The 22854-nt window shown below is 42.1% G+C and overlaps 1 protein-coding gene across 6 annotated transcripts in view; it reads right to left on the reverse strand.

Moving 5' to 3' along the window:
* Positions 1-22854, reverse strand: part of syt7a (synaptotagmin VIIa) — a 107369-nt gene that overhangs the window by 44179 nt on the left and 40336 nt on the right. For 3 of the 6 annotated variants that reach the window (XR_013099329.1, XM_076885836.1, XM_076885835.1), the window contains exon 1: positions 1773-4408. Coding sequence is in view for 5 of the 6 variants with exons in the window: in XM_076885836.1 (XP_076741951.1) it covers positions 1773-2956 (1184 nt within the window). In the remaining variant the exon portion in view is untranslated. Of the gene's footprint in view, positions 1-1772; positions 4577-7869; positions 8005-9398; positions 9479-22633; positions 22738-22854 lie in introns of those variants that run through there. The other 3 variants (XM_004553000.5, XM_004553001.5, XM_004553002.5) reach the window with 3 other exon arrangements.

The following is a 22854-nucleotide window of genomic DNA, read 5'->3' on the forward strand; positions in this document are numbered from 1 at the left end:
ACCAGACCGCTCTGTCATCAACCATAGGAGGTGTTCCTGTTGCAGCAAAGTAGATACAACGACAATGACCTCAATCTCACATTAGCAACGATGAGTCCTATAGCTGACTATTACGAGCAATATTCTCAGTGACCTTGGTGCCTGCATGTGCTACGTTGCTGGTGCTCCGTTAGCTAGTGTTATACTGAAACACCAGAGAGGCTTTATAACATGTTTTTTTTTTTTTAAAGAAGAAAGAAACAGATGATGAAAGGCTAGTGTAAAACTGATTCAGTCGACATTAAACACATGTTACTTTGGCAGTGTCCTTGCTCATCCCTTCATCCCTCACCCCCACCCCCCCACCCCCAAGTACCAATATGTTGTAGAGGAAATGGGCCCGGTGACATAAGATCAATGCTTCAGGGTTAACACAAATCTACACACAGCTCCTTAACCCCTGTTCTTATAGTGTTGCAGTGACATGTGGGCTGTGTGATGTACACACGGTCCCGCACACGTGAGCAGGCTGGCAGCACAACCAGCAGTTATACAGAGATGATGAAAGAAAAAGAAGGTGCCATTTTAGCTGCAAACACTCATGAAACATGGATTAGGCCCACTGGTGTGTCTCCAAAACCAGATATTTAACAGCTATCCAAAGGGTGGCTCAGAAATAGCATGATCTAATTGGGTGAGAAGGAGTGAATGTAAAATATATTGTGACTTTTTTAATGAGACCAAATTCTGAATGTTCTGAACCAGCACCAGCAGCGCTGTCCTGTAACCACAATTGCAGCAGACAGGCTGAATGCCATCCAAACAGATGTTACTGTTTAGCAGAGCATGCAGCGTAAACATTTAACAATTTTGCCACAGAATGGGAGCGAAATGGCCTCCAATATGTCATACCTCCTTGCTATTTTTTCTTGCACATGGCATTCAGTCTAAATTTAGAATAATAGTTTTCTAACAAACTGCACAATAAAAAGCTTTTAATTTGTTACAACCGAGGGGTGAAATATTGTGCCTACATGATCAGAAGACTCATTATTCTAGGATTTTCAGGAGCCATATCGAGTTACTATATGTACCCAATAAATAATATGTACTATGTATTTTTAGTATAAGTGGGTGGATGACTTGGTAAAGACATACACTGATCCGTGTCCTGCAGAGCCACATAGTATACATAACAGCAAATAAAGAGAAAAGGTGCTATTTACATTCATAACTGTACCCCTTATTAGCATGATCAAGAGAGTTTTCATCCAAGCCAATTTCTTGTCTCCTCATCTGCATTAAGCTTCATTAGCATGATCAGCTCTAACATTGTCTGAATTGCCTTTGTAAATGTACATATAGAAAGAGAGACTATCTCCTTGTCAGCAGTCAGATTTACCACAAGTAGCAGTGAAAGCAATGATTAAACTCGACTCTGAAACTCACAGTTTCACACACACTTATACATACGCTTATATAGACGCGCACTGTACAAATTTTGACAGACAGAAGTAATATCCTTCCCTGGATATCAGATGCAGACTGAAAGAAAAAACCTGAAGGGAAAAGGCAGAGAACAATATTTCATAAAGGTAAAAGCAGATTAAGTTATTACTTATTTACTGATGTATTAGAAGCAATTTTATTCAATGGCACTAAGTCAAGCAGTAAAGAACACAAATGCACACAATAACTCTGAAAGACCTAGCGTATACTGTAATACACTTAGACAGAGGCCTGAGCAGAGTGACGCTAGTTTAAAGCATGAATGAAGAGTTATAGAGACTCACAGGAAGGACTTGACATCCAGCCCACGATTCCGGATCTGGTCCATCATGTAATCCCAGCTGCCCGGGTTGGCACGCGAGCGCCCTCCTGCTCCACCTCCCCTATAGCGAGACGCACCTGCCGCTGCTGCACCGCCCCGTGCACCCCGGGGACCACCTCGTGTACCTGCATCCCCACCCTCACCACTGTTGCCACCTCCCTCTCCTCTCCCAGCACCCCCGCCTCCCCCAGGCTGTCCAGGTGCAGTGTGTAATTGTCCCAAGCTCTGGGATGTGGTGGGGGGATGGCAGAGACCAGGGCCTGACGGGTGGATGAGAGGCTGCTGAAGGCTCTGCTGGCGCAGCAGCGTCCGAGGCCGGGCCGGCCCGGAGGGTAAGTGCTCCAAAGTGGAAGCATAGGATAAGACTGGATCCCCAAAGCTGGGAGGGCAGAGGAGCAGGGAGGAAAGAGAGCGTGAAGAAGGCCACGGCCGGCACAGAATAGGATGATGACGACGGGCAGAGGAGTCAGAGGTAGAAGAGGAATGAGAAGATTTAGAAGAGGAGCCATGGCAGGAGGTGAGTTGGTCAGGAGTGGTGATGTCAGGTGATGAGATGAAGAAGAAAAGCAAAGAATCATCAGGGATGAGACAAGGTGGCACAGGGCAGTAGGGAGGCACAGCAGGAGAAGTCAGGTTGACATCAGGGTAAATACAGGAAAGTTCATCCAAACAGGAAGTTGATGATGGACGGATGGAGGACGAGGAAGGCGGAAGAGTGGTATTAGAGGACAAAGAGGAAGAGGGAGGAGTGTTGGGAGGTGGAGACAGGAGGAGGAGGAGAGAGAAAGAGAGCAACGTGAGGCAGCAGCAGTAACAGCAGTAGCAGAAATAGCAGTAGAAGGTGCAGCCTGAGTGATCGCTGTGTGCTGTGTACTGCTCATGGGGCTGCGCCGGGCAGCAGTGTGTAGACTGTGAGGTAGTCTTGTGCGTCTGAGTCAGACGTGTGTGCACCCTGTACGTCCGCGAGGTTTGAGCGTGCTGTTTGCATGAGGGTGTGTTTCGTGGTGCCAGCGGTCGGATGTGCACTGTCCGCACGGGCGTGGAACGGCTCTGTGCCACGTGACCGCGTCGAGACGGATGGGTCGTGGCTTTGCAGCTTCCTGGCCTCGTCAGCGAGGGTTTTTTGGTCTGATGAGAGATCACCATTTCCTCTACTCGTCAGTCAACTTTTTCCCATCCCTGACAGACTCTCCTCCTTTCTCTCTAAGTCTTTTTCGTCTTTTAAATATGCGGCGCACCTCTAGAGACATCCGAACAGCCAACCAAGTTCTACAGCACGACTCCCTCCCTCTGCCAGCCTCTCATTTTTCACTCCTCCCCTTAATAAATGCTGTTTTATTGGCTCACTGCCTTTCCTAAAATGTCACAAACAACATAAAGATGTGTCACACATCATATATGATCGTATTTGCATGAGTATGTTATACATACTTCGTTGCTACTGTATATTTTGTCGGTTCTATTGTCACAAACATGTCATCATCTTTTTTTTTCTAGTTTCTTCTACTCCCTAAATATATCCTCCTCTTTCTCAGATCGCTGTGTAACCCAGACTACCAGAATTAGGTCATGAGAGAGCTATTCACATCAGTTAGGGGCAGTTTACTCCGCATTGCATTACTTCACCTAACACAGTTTTGCATAAAGCTTTTAGCACGACACACATCACATTTAACAGTCACGAATAAAAGGATAAAAAGGTCAGTGAAAGGTGTTGCAAGAGTTCAATGTTTTGAGGGCGGAACAAGGGAAAAAATAAAAGAGAGAATATGTAGAGTGGCTTTAGCTGGTAAGAGGAAAAAGGGAGAGGGAGATGGCAACGAAAAGAGAAGAGGGTGACGATGGAGGAGAAAATGGGGTGCGAGACACAAACACAAGAGACATAGACACTTACAGCGGCCTGAAAATAGAATCCAATTATAGACAGGGGCAAAATGAAAGATGAGAAGAGGAGAGAAGGAGGGAACGAGGAGTGAGGAAGTGATGAGCGTAAATGTGTTGTGGAGGAAGAAGTCCCACACATGGAGTGCCAAAGGGAGGTGCAAAAATCACAAAGTACCGAAAGTTAGCTGCGTCTTTTGCAGCACACTGAATATAGACCCCCAGTGATGTCATGCGTCATGGCTGGTGGGTACAGACAGTCAGTGACCAACACACAGTTCGTCTTTCAGCCTAAATTTTAATTAAAGGGAGGTGAGGGTGGGGGGGCTGCCAGCGTGTGGTGCATTATTTCAGTTAGTGTGCGAAAATGAGACTATTTCTGTGCACAAAGCTGTACTGTGCAGCCGTTCTGCATGTGTCAGCTGGAGGCCTGAGTCAGTGTGATACAGCTCGAGGAACTATTGTTATCTTCTCATGATGAGGTTTACATTCCCTAGCACTCACACCTTGCGCTGTGCCCACACGCTTACATCACGCTGTCATCGAAGCTGCACCTTCCTCCCCTGCTGAACTTGACCTCGCTCTCCCTGTTTCTATTTTGAATGGATTCATTCAAGGCGCGAACTTGTAAGAATAAATGTCGTGCCGTGGAAAGGTGTTTATTCTGCTGCACGGCGACTGAAATGTTTGCTTTTTCGGCTCGGGTTCCGAACTCACTTGCTGGGTTTCAGTCCTCCAGACTGCATGTGGCCCTGGACGGTCTGCCACCTCCCGGCCTTCACTCCCTCTGTCACCATGCTCTTCACGCTGTCACTGCGATAAGGACCCCCCCCAGTATCCCCATGGCCAGTTGCCGCCCCCTTCTGACCCCCTGATACTGCCCCACTAAGAGAAAGAGACAGGGTGCAAAGGGATCCCATGGCAGACAGAGGGTATAGAGGGAGGAGAATAACGACAGGCAGAGGAGAAAAAGACCAAAGAGTGTGAGAGAGAGACACAGACACACATACACAGACACACAAACACACACACACACACACACACACACACACACACACGCACGCACGCACACAGGGAAATAGATTGAGCAACCACAGGGCTGAGGTGGTGAGACAGATCAGTAGACTGTGTGAAGGGGCAGGCCTATTTTCCAGGCCAAGTGAGAGGCAGGTGGATAAAAAAGGTTTGGAACCTATTGAGGAGAAAAGCAGGGAATGGGGCAAGGAGAACAGAATGAAGGAGGAGGAGGAGGACGAGGGGGAGGAGGAGAGGAATTTACTGGGAGCCTGTGGAGGATGGAAAACCAGCAAAAAGTCCCAGCTTTGGGCCTGGAGGACCAAAACTCTAACTGGCAGCAACAGTGTGCAGACACTAGTCATTGAGTTGAGATGTGCTACTTTTTATGGCATTATATTCACTGCAGCAGCTTAGAGGATGAGTTCTGTTTGTGTGTTTCATCCGAAGCTGTTAAGTGCATCTGGTCCTGATCTCAATGTCTCATATTTCATTTAGAGTATGTAACATTACTCAGAAATTAGTGAAATTCTTGAAACTCCACAGTCGAAATTACCGGGAGGGCAATCAGATGACAATGGCTACAGATACAGTGATTAATCAGTGTGTTCATATTAAGGCATGTCATGCCTACAGTGAAAGCATTGACGATCAAAAATAAAGAACATTAGTGCCCTCTGGTGACATGACTACATTTCATTAATATGCAAGGTCCTCCTGCTCTTAAAGACAAAATATATGAGGTAATGAAAACACAGTGAGTCCACGTGGGTACAGGAGGTGCGAAACTTGCACCGTGCCCGTTTAAAGGTCACCTTTCACATGAAACTCTGACCAATTGACCTGACAGCGCTGGTGGATAAGTCATCAATCACAACAACAACATAGATGACACTGCTGGAGCAACGGTCAACACAGGAGACATGAGCCTCATTTATCGAACTGAGCACAAGGGGGATGCCTTTACTTTTCATTAACAGGAGGAAAACATCAATAAGTGGCGCTATGAATCAGAGTATTCACAGATGTATAAAGCTTTTAGACATCAATCCTGTTTCTGACTGAACTACAGTGAAAGCTTAAGAGATTTAAAAAAGAAGTAAAGCCGCATATTATTTAGCCGTTTTTTAAAGCCACCAGATAGATAAAATATTGAGTCTAATTAAAGTCACTCCCTAAGCTTGACTTCATAAATTTGAAAGATATCAACAGACTACAGCCACTTTTCTAAGATATTATGGTGGCTGCTGACTGCTCCTGACAAAAAATGTATAGTTTTATTTTTTTTAAATGATAGAATTGAACTTCAAATCCAATAAATCCTTAAACACTGAGAGCGATCCTGCTGGATAGGAAACCTGTTTGATAAATGAAGCTCAGCGTCATTACAGAGACTGAAAGCTGCTGATCTCAAGAGAGTTTCAAACAGGAAATGATTTCCCAGCTGTCTGTTGGCTTTAGAGGCATATTATTGGTTGATGTCACAAGGTCAACCCATCTCTCCTTGGGAGAAATAAGTTCATAATTTATTCAGCTTCTAATTGAGTGTTTGCTTTTGATTTTAAACTGGCTCACACGTTATTGAAAACAGCCTATTTAACCATTACTGAAGTCAAAAGTTCATCTGTTTATGTTCCGTGAAAGCAAGTCCAGCTGAAAAGACGTCTATAAGGGCAATCAAGAAAAACCTTTAAAAGATAGTTTGGGTTGAATTGAATTTGCGCTATACACTGTAAGTAAAATTGAAATGAACTGAAGGTGAACTTCTAAAGAAACAAAGATGAGGGTCTATCGTGTGGCAATTTGAGATCAGCAGCCATCATCTTAAGGCATTTTTCAGACGCAAATGCATATAGCCACTGTGTTCATAAACACATTGCTGCCTCCTTTCTCCAGGCATTTTTTTAACACGCACTCCTCAATGGCTAGGTCTGGTAAAGATGACCAGTTATTAAACACTTTATCAGACATATGCCTGGTAGCAGGGTGTCTAAACTGTGAGCTCTCTCAGTGCCCACAGGGGCATGGCCTTGCCAATGCTTTATTGGAATCAAGTGCCTAGTGGATGGAAAAATAAATAAATAAAAAAGAGCTTTCATTGCAGTAAGGAAAAGCAGTGTTACCATGAATTCCAAAAAGATAAACAACAGATGCAGTTCAAGTATTTCAGTGTTAGTAGCAGCACATGTTAGATTTTATACTGATGGGATTCAGAAAGAAGCCACAGATGGATGTAAACGGCAGGCGAACACTGGCACAAAACTGCAACCTGGTGTAACGGTCAACCCTCCACCGCCACGGCAACAACAACAGCAACCAGCAATTTTTAGCGAACACAAGGAAAAGGAGACGGAGATTACAGAGAAGGTGATTAAAGTATACACATCTCTTTTCTTTTTTTTTTGCTAAGGGGAACTACGAGGGTTGTCCGTCTCCATGGTTACACTCCATGGGAGAGAGGTTAGAGGTCAGGAGTTAGTGTTTAGCGGCAGGGCTGTAGGGAGTAGGGGGGCATCTGAACATGCGCCTCTGTGTTCATTTAAAGGTGACAAGATGTGAGGAGAAGCAGCAGAAATTAGCCTGCAGGGTTTACGCCGCTGTGCTGCAGTCGGAGTCGAACAGCCATTGCGGGATGCTGAAATGTGCATGTATGGCATTTCCCTCACTCACATTTCCCAGGCAGATTATGAGTAATCATTACTAACCCTTTGTGCCCTCGGGTGTGCTAGCATTGGATGGATTACTATAGATGGTGGAAATTAGATTAAACAAGAACAACAACAAAAAAAACAGGTCTTAAAATGTGCAGCCTGTATTTTATGCAACACTGTGACATTTATGGATTATGGCTTTTTTTTAAAAAGGCCTTTGGCTAAACAGCCCCAGTTATTCATAAGAAAATGTGGGCCTAAGGAACAGAGACATAATGGAGATTACAAAAGTAGGTGAATTTAATAAGCTGTCATGCGTGATAACAGCCACATCGAGAAGTTCAATTTGATGATTGACTAGCAGTGGCGACTAGACAACTAGGAAACAGGGACAGTGGAAGGGTAAGGAAAGGAAAGGAAAGGAAAGGAAAGGAAACTGGAGTGGCACTGCCCCTGCCTCATTACAGCCCTGCTCAGGGGAAAGTCTCTTACCAGCTTTGGACCAAGACTCACTTGAGCGTGAGGCGCGGATCTCCATATGGGGCATAGGGAGAAATGTTTAGTACGAACTCCTTGGGCGGATAGGAGCTCCACCTCTGCTGCACTGTGCTGCTGTCATTGTTATTCCAAAAGTCTCTGTCTAGATCACTGTGGCCAGAGAGAGAGACAGGTCAGAGCAACACAACTATGGACAGCCTCGGCACCAACCAACCATTCCCAACAGCCGCTCCTCGTTTTGGAGACGATGCAAGGTCGGTTTGAAGAAGAGGGTTGTTCTTAGAGCTGCGTCAAATGGGAGTTTGAAACAAAACAAGTCCAGATTCATTTCTATCTTTCTATATGAAGTAAACAAGCCACCATAGTGGTGTGACTGAAAAGTAAATAAATAAATTTAAAAAAAACAGCAGCCTGGAGGAAAAAGGCATTCACTGAAAGCTTTTCATAGCAATGTACTGTAGCAAAGACACAGAGACAGAAAAAAAGGAGATAGAGCAAGAGAAGAATTATACTCTGATGAATACATACAGCATGTGATTACATTCTGTTCATTAAGCATGGTACCACTGATGAGAGACATTTGAGTAAACATTAAGAAGTCTGGCCCCCGTCCTTCGCGTGAGCAGTGAGAAAGCGTGAACACATGAGACAGAAGGCAGAGAGGTAAACTGCAGACAGTCATAGAAGGGGAGAAAAAGGTGAGCAGAATCACTGATGTCATACAAATCACACAGCAGTGGTCAGAGCTGCAGCGCGGGGACAGAGCGGGAGAGAAAGGCGATACACAAAGAGAAGGAGTTCAAAGCTGAAATGATCAACAGAGCACAGCGATGCTGCTGGAGCCAGTGAGAGAGAAAATGCAAGAAATTAAGAGTTTAAAACAACCCAAGTCAGAATACATTCACAGAAGCTCGTCTTTAGTGCTCAAAACCGTTCAAACGGAAAATAAAAACACGGCGCACACACGGAAAAATAAGCTGGAGCGAAATCAGGCTACAGGAGAAAAGAAGTGATGAGCAGGTTAACAGAGGCATTTTGTGGAATAAAGTGGAATACTCTGAATTATGATTCTGACATTTTCTGGTACTGACCTATGGCCTTGTTTTATCAAGAACAGAAAATACCTTAATACTAGTTTGAGCCCTGCAAGAAATGTTAGAAAAAACACATCCTCCTGAGCATTTCACTGTGAATGCTCGAGTCCCCGCTTGTTTTACTTGACCCTGAACCGTCTTAAGCGATGCAGATGTGCGGCACTTAAAGGAGACCTGTCTTACATCCAATAAGATAAGTGCAGGAGCAGACTCGTCCAGCCAAAAGCTTCACAGGTAAGATAATGCAGATTTAATCTTTACTGATTAAATCACTAACCTTTCATTTAATGCCTCCTGAACATGCTCTTGTAGAGATTGCCCTCTTCAGGATAGAACAACGTGGGCTCTCTTTCTTTTTTTGTGTAGTGTACATCGAGGGACTTGAAGCTGAACCAAATGGACTTCATTATCACCAGATTTTTCTACCCATACCAGTTACCAGGCACTTACTTGATGGCTTTCTTCTCCCCTCGCCCACGTGCCGAGTCTGGAGTGTCTGCTGTTTCCACTCCTGGCTTATTCCTCTTCCCCTTGAGCCAAGAGCAGGGGGATGACAGAAAAATAATAAAAACCAAAGGTTAGCTTAGATTTCTCCTTTTGAAGCCGTGTTTTTTTCAGTCCTAAAATGAAATGTAAATGCCTCTCCTGTTATCTCAGGAACACTGTGTCATCAGTCCTTTACCTCACGGTCTCCTGATTACACTAATCAAAGTCAAATCATATCTGCAGTGAAGAGCCATTTCTGACTATGACTATGAGACTGGAGTGTCTGTTGTTTCCACTCCTGGCTTATGCGTCTCCCCCTTGAGCCAAGCGGAGGGAGGGGATGACAGAAAGCAGAGAAACAAAAGGTTAGCTTAGATTTGTCCTTTGAAGCTGTGGTTTTGCTGTACTAATTTCAAGTGCGAATGCGTCTCCTGTTATCTCAGGAACACCGTGCCATTGGTCCTTTACTTCTTGGTCTACTGATTACACTAATCAAAGTCAAATCAAATCTGCAGTGAAGAACCATTCCTGACTATGACTATCATTCGCACCACCCTAAAAATTTACATAGCAATTGCCTGTTGAAGGTAATCTGCTGGGTGTTGCAGAGAAGCCTCTTGAAAGTCCTGCAAAAGCCTTATTTCAAATAGCTAGCACATTACCTGCAGTAACCAAAAAGTAAGGTCGGCTGTGGGCATTCTTCTGGAAAAGCTCATTTCAATTAAAGGTGCTTAACACATATGTCATACTGAAGGTAAGCTCTATTGACACTTTGCTGGAAGTGGAATAAGGGGGGAGATCAGTCTGAAAAGTCCCTATCCCACAAAATACAGTGAATGCAACTCTGAAAGTGATGCTCTGATACACATTGAGGATAGGATGGATAGGATTCTCCTATCTCCTTGTTGCATTTCGCTCTAGTAGCCATGAAAAGCCAGAATCTGGTAGCCCAGCTAATTACAAAGCAGCAACACGGTGCATTTAGGCAAGTAAAGTCGACGTCCTGCTGAAGATCACACTAAGCATTAGAATGAGGAAGAAAGGTGATTGAAGTGACTTCGAATGTGACATAGTTCTTGGTTTCAGATGGGCTGGTCTGAGCATTTATCTACTGAGATTTTCCCAGACAGCCATCTCCAGGGTTTACAGATAATCTCCCAAAACAGAGAAAATAGTCAGTGAGCAGCAGATCTCTGGGTGAAAATTGTTATGTGAGGGATGTGAGCAGGCAGGAATGGTGGACCCAAAGTGCAGAAGCTCAGAGGCAAAAGGTGAACTCAAAAAGGTAACAAAACTGAGACTCCAAATAAACTCAGGCAAGCAGACAGAACACACAGCATCGTAAACAGTAGATCACGACACAGAGAAACACAGGGCTTAAATACACAGAGGGAGCAATCAGGGAATGGGTAACAGGAGGGAAACACAGCTGGGGCAAATCAGGCCTAACGAGACAAAGGAAGCAAAACCAGACGCATTTACATGACACAGACTTTCAAAGTAAAACAGGAAACATAACACAGAGACGCGAAATTACAGACAGACTCACAGGCAGGCACTACAACAGAGGGAACAGAGACGTGGGACCAGGGCAGACACAGACACTGACTGGACACGGGGATATAGCAGACAGGCGAGACAGCAAGGATTACACAGAGACATAAACCATAAGACAGAACTCTAACAAAGAAACCAAAGAATAGAAATGATAAATAATATAATAAACTCAAAAACACTGGGTGAACGACCCAGGCATCCTAACAAAAATGTCTTGTTGACATCAGAGGTCAGAGGAGAATGGCCAAACTGCTTCGAGCTGATAGGAAGGCAACCATAGCTCAAATAATCACTTGTTACAAAGGTTTGCAGAAGAGCATCTCTGAAATGATAGCACATTGAACCTTGAAGCAGGTTGGCTACAGCAGCAGTAGACCACACTGGGCACCAACAACTACAAAAACACTAGAAGATCGGAAAATTGTTGTCTGGTCTTGCGAGTTTCCATTTGTGCTGCAACAGTTCAGATGGCAGGGTTAGCACGGATCAGTCCAGCCTTGTAACAACATTTCAAGCTGGTGGTGGTCTGTTGGTTTGGAAGAGATTTTCTTGGCAAAACTTTGGATCCATTAGTACAAACTGAGCATCTTTTGAATGCCGTAACCTACCTGAGTAATGCTACTGACCATGTCCATCCCTTTATGACCACAGTGGGCCCATCTCCTGAAGACGGCACACTATGCCAAAGAGCTCAGATCTTCTCAAACTGGTTTCTTGAACGTGACGGTGTGTACACTGTACTCAAATCAATCCATAGTCACCAGATCACAATCCAATCAGTAAAGGAAGATTATCATCATGGGTATGCATTCCCCAAATCTATGTGATGTTATCATGTCAACATAGGAATGTTTCCAGCACCTGTTAACTCTATGCCATGAAGAAATAAGGCATTTCTGAAAGCAAAAGGGGGTCCTGTACCCAGTACTACCATGGTAGATCAAATCTAGATCTAAAAGTGGTTGGTGAGTGTATTTTTCCACGTCATTTTGAAATCACATTTGCTTTAATAACAAAACTAATCATAATTTTGATCTTAATAACATGTAGAGAAAACACAAAGGAAAAATCAACCACATATTCTGACTGCCTCTGGACTGACTCACTTCTACATGATCGATGCTCAGACAAAGCGAATCTATATGGAAATGCAAATGTGTCAGAATCTATATACTGAATCCCAGCAGGCAAACTGACACTGTGGCTTTGGATCCTGTTGAACTAGTTTCAAAGCCAGTGTTGACATTAACACTGCTGAGAAAAAATGATAAAGCCCACACAGCTCTACTGATAATATCCATTGCACACAGTGAAACAAAGCCACTCGCCTATTGTATAATCAGCGCTAACCTAAATTGGAAAGGTCCCCAAATAAATAAAGACTGATCTGACAGGATGACTCGCTGAACAGCTGCATACAAGAGGTGTATGTAGCTGTTATTATAGACACAGAGCTGCACTGAGCACATGTCCTCAGCCTATTCATGAACTTTTAAAGCACATTTTTGATATGACATGCTGGCCAGAGACCTAAAACCAGCGATTATGATTTCTTACACCATTCCCTATACAAATACTTGCACATAGGCAAACACAGTATTCTTGAACAATCATTTCTGGGAAGGCAGAACTGTCTGTATTTCTGTGAAGCGAGGACAAACTATCAAAGGAAACTCATGCATCATTCAACGCTATCGTGAAATTTTCAGGAAGGTGGGAAGACACAGATGATGAGTGAGAGTCCAGTACAGAAAGAGGGCTGAGGGCTGAAAATAGAAATCAAATTTGAAAAAAAAAAAGAAAAGAAACAGAAGATGCTACCAGAAAGGAGAGAAAACAAAGGCGGTGCAGAACAGCGTGAGAGACAAAGAGATGGGAGGAGGGGGGACAGGTGCAAATAGTGAACTGAGTGAAGCAATGAGTGACAGATAGTCCCGAGCGGGTTGGATGTGAAAACAAGGAAAGAGTCGAACACTCTGCAGTGGGCACTGAGTGACAAACACACATCTGTCTTTCCGTGCACGTGCACACACACACGCACAGCTTCAAATCCATCTCCTCTTCACTCTTCCTTCGGCTCATTCACAAGAATGGATGGCAAACACTCTGCTTCTGCCTTCATGGGAGGTGTGGAGGCTACAAAAATAGTGATGAATACAACGGCACAGACATGAGACGAGAAATAATGAAGAAAATGAAGTCAATATTTCAAATGGCGGCTGAAAAAAAAAGTGTTTTTTGTCTTCTTCTTTAATGGCAGGGAGTTTACAACGATCATAGTATTGGGTGGCGTCTGGCTCTGTGCCATTACTTCATAATAGTTCCAACTCTTATGATGAAGCAATTATAAAAGATACCCAAATTGCACTGAGGCTCCACTTAGAGAAAAAAAAAATCCACTAATACGTTTTAACAATCAAACTGCAGCAGAGCAGGTTACAAATTAAATTATTGGAATATAGAAGGGCTGTAGAGCAGGACGTAGTGGAACTAAGAACCCAAGGCTCTCCAAAAAAAAGAGTAATTAGGCAATTAGCAAACATTTTCAAATATTACATAATCAGCATTGAAAGCAAAATAATACTTTTGGTTGAATAAATAGGCAATGTCTTGTTCTTTATCAGCTCTGGCTTCTCTCAGCTGTCTCAATTAGTTTTAGTAATGTGTTCATAAACTTTACTGATGGAAACGTCATTTTGCAATATATATCATTTAAATGCCTGCAAAAGAGTTCAAGAGTGACAGCGGGCCCTAAATCCTGAGTTTTTTGGATGCATTGTGCTTTTAAGTTTTATTGTGCCACTTTATGTTGCTGCAGATTATGCAAGCGCCTGGCAGTTTGTCCCCTCAATTGTGCAAATAAAATATAATTTTGTTGAAGCCATGTTTGGAGGTCTTTTTTATCAAGGACTAAAGCAAGCCACTCTAAGGATAAGAAGACAGCGAGTTCTTTAAATCAGGCCAAAATAATGTGTTTAAATTTGAGTGAGTGGAAAAAATGAATTGAGTCAGGTCAGGTGACATTAGCAAAATACTGCATCTCAATACTGAATGCCTCAGTTTGTTTTTCATTCCTGATGAAGAGCTGCCCTTTTTATAACCTTCATGTGGATGATTCATTTCTGTTGCATTAAATATTGCAAAATTGGAATTTAAAAGCTTTACAACAGGTTTAATAGAATCACTGCCATTGGCTCCCTTTTCTGATGCTGTTATTCATTTGTCGATCGTAAGTATTTGCTGTGGTTTCCTCTCTGGGTGGGGTTAGCAAGGATAAGCAAGCTTATTAAAATTTCAAAAATGTTCCAAGTAACTCTTATCTATAGCCCTAAGGCTTTCAAGCTTTTTAGTTTTTGAGCTGTCTCTTATTAAATTTGGGGAAATTTATTAAGGAAAACCAGCAAATATGTCAACTATTGGCTAACCATTCATTCTAGACATGTAGTCTTTCATGCTTCATCATGTCTTGAAAACTCGCTGGATGCCCTTTTTTGGAGAAGAAGAAGTTTTTATATGATACAATATTCAGGGTTCAATGTAGTGATATGGCCATGTAAACATTAGACAATTTAAGCTTTTTTATTGTTGCTTTTTTTACTGGTGTAATTTTACTATGCCATCTGAAACAGGTCATTTGTAAATGAGATATTGAGTCTAAATCAGAATACCCGTATAAATAATGGTTAAATAAATATGGGTTTGCAGCTTTAACCAATTCAACTCTTCTGTGAAGGCTTTCCACAAGGTTTAGGAGAGTGTTTATGTGAATTTTCACCTCTCTTCCAGAAGCTAATTTGTGGGATCAGACGCTGATGTTGGATAACCCTGGCTTGCAGTCTGCTGTAATTCATCCCAAAGGTGTTCTGGCAGGTTGAGGTCAGGACTCTGTGCAGGCCAGTCAAGTTCTTCCACTCCAGACTTGCAAAAAAGGTTTGATTTTGCCTTGTGCATGGGTGTGCACTTATGTTGAAACAGGAAGAGACCATCTCCAAACTGTTCCCACAAAGTTGGGAGCGTGAAATGTCTTGGTATGCTGAAGCATTAAGAGTTCCTTTCACTGGAACTAAGGGGCTGAGCCCAACTCCTGAAAAACAACCACAACACTATAATCCCCGCTCCACCAAACTTTGGCACAATGCAGTCAGACAAGTACCGTTGCCCTGGAAACCACCAAAATCAGATTACTCCATCTGACTGCCAGACGGAGAAGTGTGATTCGTCACTCCAGAAAACACATCTCCACTGCTTGCCAGTGAGTCCAGTGGTAACGTCCTTTACACCACTGCATCCGATGCTGTGCATTTCGCTTAGTGATGTAAGACTTAGATGCAGCTGCTTGGCCATGGAAAACCCATTCCATGAAGAATACACAGTCTACACACTGTCCTTCAGCTAATCTAATAGCCACGTGAACTTTGGAGGTCTGTAGCGATTGACTCTGCAGAAAGTTGGCGACCTCTATGCACCTCTGCATCTGCTGACCCCACTTTGTGATTTTAGAGTGACCTATTCTTTCACAAATGTTTGTAGAAGCAGTCTAACGCCTAGGTTCTTGATTTCATAGACCTGTATCCATGGAAGGGATTGGCACACCTGAATTCAATAATTTGATTGGCTGAGTGAATACTTTTGGCAATATAGTGTAACTTGCCAGCTGTCTCCAGAGAGACAGTGTCTGAGCTACATGACCAACAAACTAATTCAGCCCACACACACACAAACATAGACACATGTATTTACTTTTGTCATTGATATAATCTGATCAATACTTCTTGTTTTGTAAGAGAGCGTTGACTTGATGTTGACTCTACCGTACTCCTTTTAATTAGCCACCTTACCCAAAACTGAGTTTTCTCATCTAATTTGTAAGACTTGCTGTTTCTTGTTGTTCAGTAAGCTACGTCTTCTTTTGTCTTATTTTTGTCTAAAACAGAGCGAATTAAGACTGTACAGGCTATTCTGAATTATTAACTACTACTTATTAACTTGCCGATTCTCTTTGTTTTCTGTATTTGCTCCATCAGATAAGTGAGCGCAGACGAGTGAACAAAGGCTTGATGCTGGACTGCCCAGGGTAAAGCTGAGGGTTTTCTTGAAGGAACACATGAGAGGAGACTGAGTGAAACTACCACTTTCTCTGTCTCTGCTGGCAGTGCACTGCCTTCCAACACCCAGCTGTGTTTGTTTGCTGTGAATTAGCAGGCAGCAAGAGTCTACATGCTCGCTCAATATTACCCACATCACACCATAATTAGAGAGGAGTGCACTATTAAAATGGTCGTCTGCTGCTAAATCATCAAGTGATCACTGAGTTTTTAGCATTTGTCAAAACATTTTTATATACGTATGTGTACCTGTAGTATTTTCTGACATGAAGAAGTATGTAATGGCGGAAAGATAAGGCACAGAAAGAACCGACACCGCTTTCCGTCATTGAACGTGACAGGTCAAGAATCCAAACGTTTACATACTGTGCAGTTACTGTAATTTTCCCGATGATTGTGACAATTCTCCTTTTGAAATTTAGCAATTATCAATTTTCACATCTCCCCCCTCCTCTGATGAATGTAATTACTATCATCCCATTAACGACTGTGAACTCCTGACATCCACTTAATGCAAGCAAAGTGCCGAATGTTGTTGATACAAGCCCAACAGGGACTGAATCAGGCTGCGACTGTGGTCAGGTCCAATCTCAACCTCACTCACAACTATGTCATGGATCAAACAGCACAGGGCTCACAGGAGCAGGCGGAGAGTTTCTGAATGCCAAACAGCCACTGCTGCCCAAACAGATGTTAGCTGCATCACCTCTGATATCTCAAAATCTCTCCCAACACCTACAACACAAGCCCCCGCTGACAGTCCTCAGCTTCTCAACGCACGAGCTCATCACTGCATTATCGTCTGTACTTCCTTTAGTTGTCAGGATGGAAGAGCACAGAATAATTACTTGACTAAAAAAAGCAAATATTAAAAAAATATTAATTGATGCCAGCGAGTTTATAAACAGCCATGAGCAAACAGGAAGCCTAAGGAGAAGCATTCAATTTGTAATACTTCCAGGGGGCTTAAATAACAGAGAGCTAAGCAAGAAGGAGGCTTCAGGATGACTGCACATGAGGACTTTTTAAATAAAAACCCACTGCACTGGTTGCCAGCTCTAAAACACCGAAAGCAACACTCGCCCAAAATGTCTTGTCTATTAACCTATGAATCATAAGCGAAAGTGGCATGGGCCCACTCGCAACTGACACGTGAAGCTTCAGGCAAACATTTGTTTTTATGAAAGCTGACACTGTCAAAGAGTACACTCAGAAATATCAAAAATTAGAGTTTTAGACATAGACTGGCCCGTGGTGGCTTTAGATAAAATGAGCATCAAATGATCGAATGCTGAGAGCTTTTTTCCTAATGACAGTATCATGTGAATAAAAAAAACAAAAGCCTGTGTGATTTTGTATCATACCATATATTGCAGGTATTTAAAATAACAGGGTTTAGTTGGAAGTTACTGTGATAAAGCAAATTATACTGTATGTGCACTCTACTCATGCTTTCAGGCAATACGTCGCTGCCACGGAAAATAACAGAGATAAAGAGCTCCAGCTAAGTGTGGATGCGGAAACCTTTTCTAGTGCAATTTATGTTAGAAGAACAGATTATATAGCTGCCAAGCCTTCATTATTGTTAGCCCCATATACAAAATAGGCATTTTGAAGACGATAAGATTAACGTGGGAAAATGATTTTGAACAAGATTAGCAGTTTTTGTGCTTCGTCAAAGTGCGCTGTTTTACCAATAACAAGTTTCTCATCAATGCAAATGACCGCCATTCATCTCAGTCACACTTAATTATTTTGTACATCAACCGTCTGCGTTTAATGTGCTTTCACACCAGTGGGCGGCTGACATTTTTCTCAAAATAAGTGGTCCAAAGATTACAAAGGCCTTAATTAACATCTTAATGCCACTCTGTATAACCCCCCGCCACAGCACACACACGCACAAAAGCACACGCTCTGATGTAAACAGTGTAAGATGCACAGATAAGAAAAAAACATAAGTACGCAAATTGGTATCTTCAATGAGATGGTCATCCTGTGCCTGAGGCACAGTTTTTTAGGTTTGTCAATTTAGACTTGTTGTTTATATGAGCCTGGGAAGTTTTTTTTAGCCTTCATAAATTAATGGCACAGAATTATAATACCTATTTCCCTCTTGCCAAATACCCTCATGTCAGACCTGGTTTCCTGGCACCTCTCAGGTGGAGCAGTAGGCTGGTTTTTCTAGTTTTCTGGAGCTTGTGCACATGTTTCTCATCAGCTCATCAAAGATGCAGTATTAAAGACCGGCTCAAGCGGAATTGTTGCCTCTTCGTTGGTGGTAATCAGGGTTTGTAGTGGTTTCTCACGGTTCCGTTCTCCATGAAATTCCTAACCTTGCTTTCTGTTCTGTTTCTCTGGTGAGTTGCCTGGTTCGAAGACAGCTGGAAACACGTCTCTGAATTTCCTTGCCCTGTGGAAAGTTTCTGGACCACTCCTTCAAACTCGGTTCACCTGCGCTCTCATGCTGGTTTCCTCCTGCTGAGGGAAAAATGCTTTCCAGTTTCTAATCTGCCTGCCCATTTTCCACCCCATACTCTCCCCTCCAAGCTCCAAGCTTTAAGGAGGCAACTTTCCTGTCCAAATATACTGTTCAGTTGTTTCTTGTCCCTGAATCCTGGATTTGGCTCCATATTTATTGGCATTATGACAAAACATAATGGAGGGTTTAATGTAATGACTGAGATCTTGAATTTGGTTGAAGATGTAGGCTTACCAGACACGATTAGGTACTCATTTGTTTTCCTTCAGAACTATCTTAATTCTTCATTGCATAGATTAAACAAGGGGCTGGAAACAGTCCTCAAAGGTGCTTTACTGGTTTGAGATCTGGTGACTGCAGGCCATTAGAGTACTGCTATGTTCAGGAAACTAGCTTGAGATTATCTGAGCCTTGTGACATGGTGTGTTATTTTAAAAAGATGGGTACACGGTCTTGGCATGGTCAGCAACAGTACTCAGGTAGTTTCCACTCAGGGACCCAGAGTGAGCCATGAAAATATATTGCACACCATTAGACAATGACCAGCCTGCACAGTTTCTATAAGGCAGGATGGATCCATGCTTTCATGCTGTTTTTGCCTAATTCTGACCCTACCATCTGAATGTTAAAGGACCAATTAAGACTCATCATATCAGGACATTTTTCTTTTCAATATTCAATATTTTATTTTGTTTTTTTGCACCTGTATGAATTGTAGTCATTGGTGCCCAGTGTGGTCTGCTGTGGCTGTAGCCAATCTGCTTCATGACTTGACGTGCTATGATTTCAGAGATGCTCTTCTGCAAACCTTTATAACAAGAGAGTTGAGTTCCTGTTAGCTTCCTTTCAGCTTGGAGCAGTCAGGCCATTTTCCTCTGACCTCTGTCATCGACAAGGTATTTTTGCCCAGAGATCTGCCGCTCACTGAACATTTTCTCTGTAGAGATGTTGGTGTGGGAAAATCCCAGCAGGTCAGCATTTTCTGAAATACTCAGACCAGCCCATCTTGACCTTGTCTAAATGTATAAATGCACTGAGTTGCTGCCATGCCACTGGCATTAACAAGGATGTGAACAGGTAAACCTAAAAAAGGGGAGGTGAGTGTATTCCTCTTAGCCTTCTTTTCACAAATCAAATATTAGCTTAAAAGCCTGATTGTAATGTAAAATTACCCCATTTTTTAATTAAATCAAAGCCAGGTCCAATTAAAATAAATCAGTGATATTGGCTGCCTTCTTCTTTATTCTTGCTATTGTTAGAAAGCATGACATTTGCAAGAAGAAGAAAAAAGCTTTCTGTTTTATAGATGATAACATATCCAACATAGTGCTAGAAATAAGCTCCTGAAAACAAATGCAAATAAAAACTATAAAAAAAACAACTATAATAACTGTGGTGTGAGGACAGTTGCCCACGCAGGGTCATAAGGCCTAAAGATCGGCCCCCTATCCCAGCCCCCTGCTCCTCTGTGGCTGCTGCACAGCACTATCACAGGATGGAAATAAGATCCATTTACAGCAGTGCTCTGGAGAGGACCTAAGGGACTTTCCAAGGTAGTGGCAGCAGAACTACCTCCATCCACAGCAGAAAACTGGGAGTCATTCACTGCTCCATTTACTTTAAAGTGGAATATCAAATATAATGTGATGTTCCACTGAAGCAAACAATAGAAAGCCTGTGTTGTACCTCTGTTGCATTTCAGCACAGATCATTTCCTCCCTATATGTTGTAATGGCATCAAGAAGTAATCTAGATACAGTCACCTTGCTGGCGATACAAATGATATTATGTAGTGAGACATGTGGTGTGTGGAGCCTGTTGCAGTGCCAAATTCTGCCATCTGTGGACCAGTAAGTTTAACAGCAGCGTGATGGTGAGCTCAAATAAATAGGAGTTGGAGCCAACAATAAATGTGAAATAGGTGACCCGTGTTCCTCGGTTGTACAAGCACAGAATGAACCTGAAACCAATTAACTTTAGAGGCATGTGAATATAAAAAAATTAAAAAAAGAATCAGTCAGCCAAAGTGCCACCAGCCCATACCGCTCGGTCTGTCTAAAGAGTGGTTGCCTCCCTTTAATCAATCACATTTCATACCACATAATCACGATGACATGCCCCCTGTCAGAGGTCAGTCTTTTTGATCTGGTTCTTCCCATCGAGTGGACTGGTGCTGACGCTGTATCAGCACTCTTTAGAAATGCTGAGATGGTCATATTTAGGAGGTTAATTAGTACCCTACTACAGTGTTTATCAGCCTATTTCATCTAATGTACTCATACAGGCTGTCAGATGGACTCAACAACCCTTTCATCAACAGCACCTCATTAGAATTCATGTTAAAGTGGATGTGGATTACTTTCAGCTGTTTGCTTTTAGCGACAATATTGATCGGATTTTAAGCGAACTGTCTTAGCCATTTAACTATAAATACAACTAATACTCCATTAACAAGTGATCATAATATTTAGCAAACTATCTGAATGGTTTATCCATTAGTTTTAGCTCACAGTTTCATTGTTTTAGCTGTACTGTTAGCTAATGCCTTAACTAATAGCCACAGTTTAAGCTAGCTATGGTCATTCCTAAATCATTTATCTGTTCCTTTATGTTTTCTTTATTGTGATCCTTTTTGTTAGCTTATACCCATTCTTCTCAAAGCTGTTTAGTTCCACTCAATTGTTGAGTTAAATGTATTTTTGTGGCAAACACATGATAATGTTTCTATGAATCTCATAACCCATTTGGAAATCACTATAATGCTGCTTTTTACAGGGACTCCTTAGACTGAGAAAGGGCCTTGTCATTTTGCAAAAGTCTTTAAGTTGGTCCCATTGGATACATAGTTTCTTTCTAAACCTTTTACAGAGTACTTTCTATTGCATAATTGTTTGAGTTTTTAAAAAGCTGTATTATTCACAGGACAACAAAGAGTCAGTTCAAAGTCCATTCACTGCAAATATATGAATGTCTTATTTTTTATTGTTCAGTTAGAAACCATCTTATGATCCTGTCATCCTCTTCTGATAAACTTCTAGAAGAATCGATGAATAGCTGTTTAAAAAGTTAGATAAAATTAATTCTAATCCAGATACAGTGATTCAACTACTTACACACTAATTAATGATTAGCAGTTAATACAAAACACTGTAAAATCATTATTAATAATCCCGTTTTGGTTAGTGCTAAGAAAACTCAAAATAATGAGGCAAAATGAGTTTTCAAAACTTGTTTCCAAGAGTTTTGGCAACTCAAATTTGTTGTTAAGCTAATTACTATATTCCTGTGAGGTGAACAGTAAAATTATAGCTTCAGCAGCATATATTTCTACCATCAAAACAAGTTAGAAATGTTTGTTGAATTTAAAAAAAGTTCCAGTTCCAGTTAGTAATGTAAAATTTGCATTTACAACTTTCATTTCCTCTGTTATTTCCCACAGTAAATCAATCCACATATATACCTTGGCACAGATTTCAATGCCAGATGCAATCCTCCCATTTATCCAGGCTTATGACCAGCAAGGGCTGAATACTAGTGCGTGTACTGGAAAAGTTGGATTTGTGTTTCCTGTCACTTCTAAATCAGGGAACTTATGCTTGATTCGCTATCTTGCTAACCTCACAGGAATATTGTAATTAGACAATTAATGATAATAATAAGTAATTAACAAGAAAATTCAACTTGCTAGAAGTAAAGTCAACAATAACAGTCAAGTAGCGCTAGCTGTTAATAACAAGACTACTACTTGCAATGCTGTATTTGAATTGTCAGTCCACAATTAATCCGTCCACATAAATTGTTGCGTTCGAAATTTCTCAACTGCACAAAATATTTGCACAGACTTTCTTAATAGCTGCACACATTGTACTTTTTTGATGATGCTCTGAAATGTCTTTTTTTTGTAGCAAACCCACACTGTTTATTTAAGGCTCTCTGATTACTGAAGGATAATGGGGTGGCAACAAATGTGACTGGAAGCTACAGTGTGTGTGTGTGTGTGTGTGTGTGTGTGTGTGTGTGTGTGTGTGTGTGTGTGTGTGTGTGTGTAAACTCACCAGCTTGCGCTGACACCAACCACAGACGCCACAAAGAGCCACCAGCCAAACAGCACACACTGTCACTGCAAGGGAGACCAGGAACACACTGAGGGACACTGAGCCTGTGCACAAACACACACACATACAGGAGGGTGGAAAGAGATTTTTTTTTAAATGTGAGTGATGGTTTTTGGTACACACACAGATATTTTCTTCAACATGTGTAAAATAGAAACATG

This window comes from Maylandia zebra, linkage group LG7 (genome assembly GCF_041146795.1).
Source record: "Maylandia zebra isolate NMK-2024a linkage group LG7, Mzebra_GT3a, whole genome shotgun sequence".
NCBI classification, from domain to species: Eukaryota; Metazoa; Chordata; class Actinopteri; order Cichliformes; family Cichlidae; genus Maylandia; species Maylandia zebra.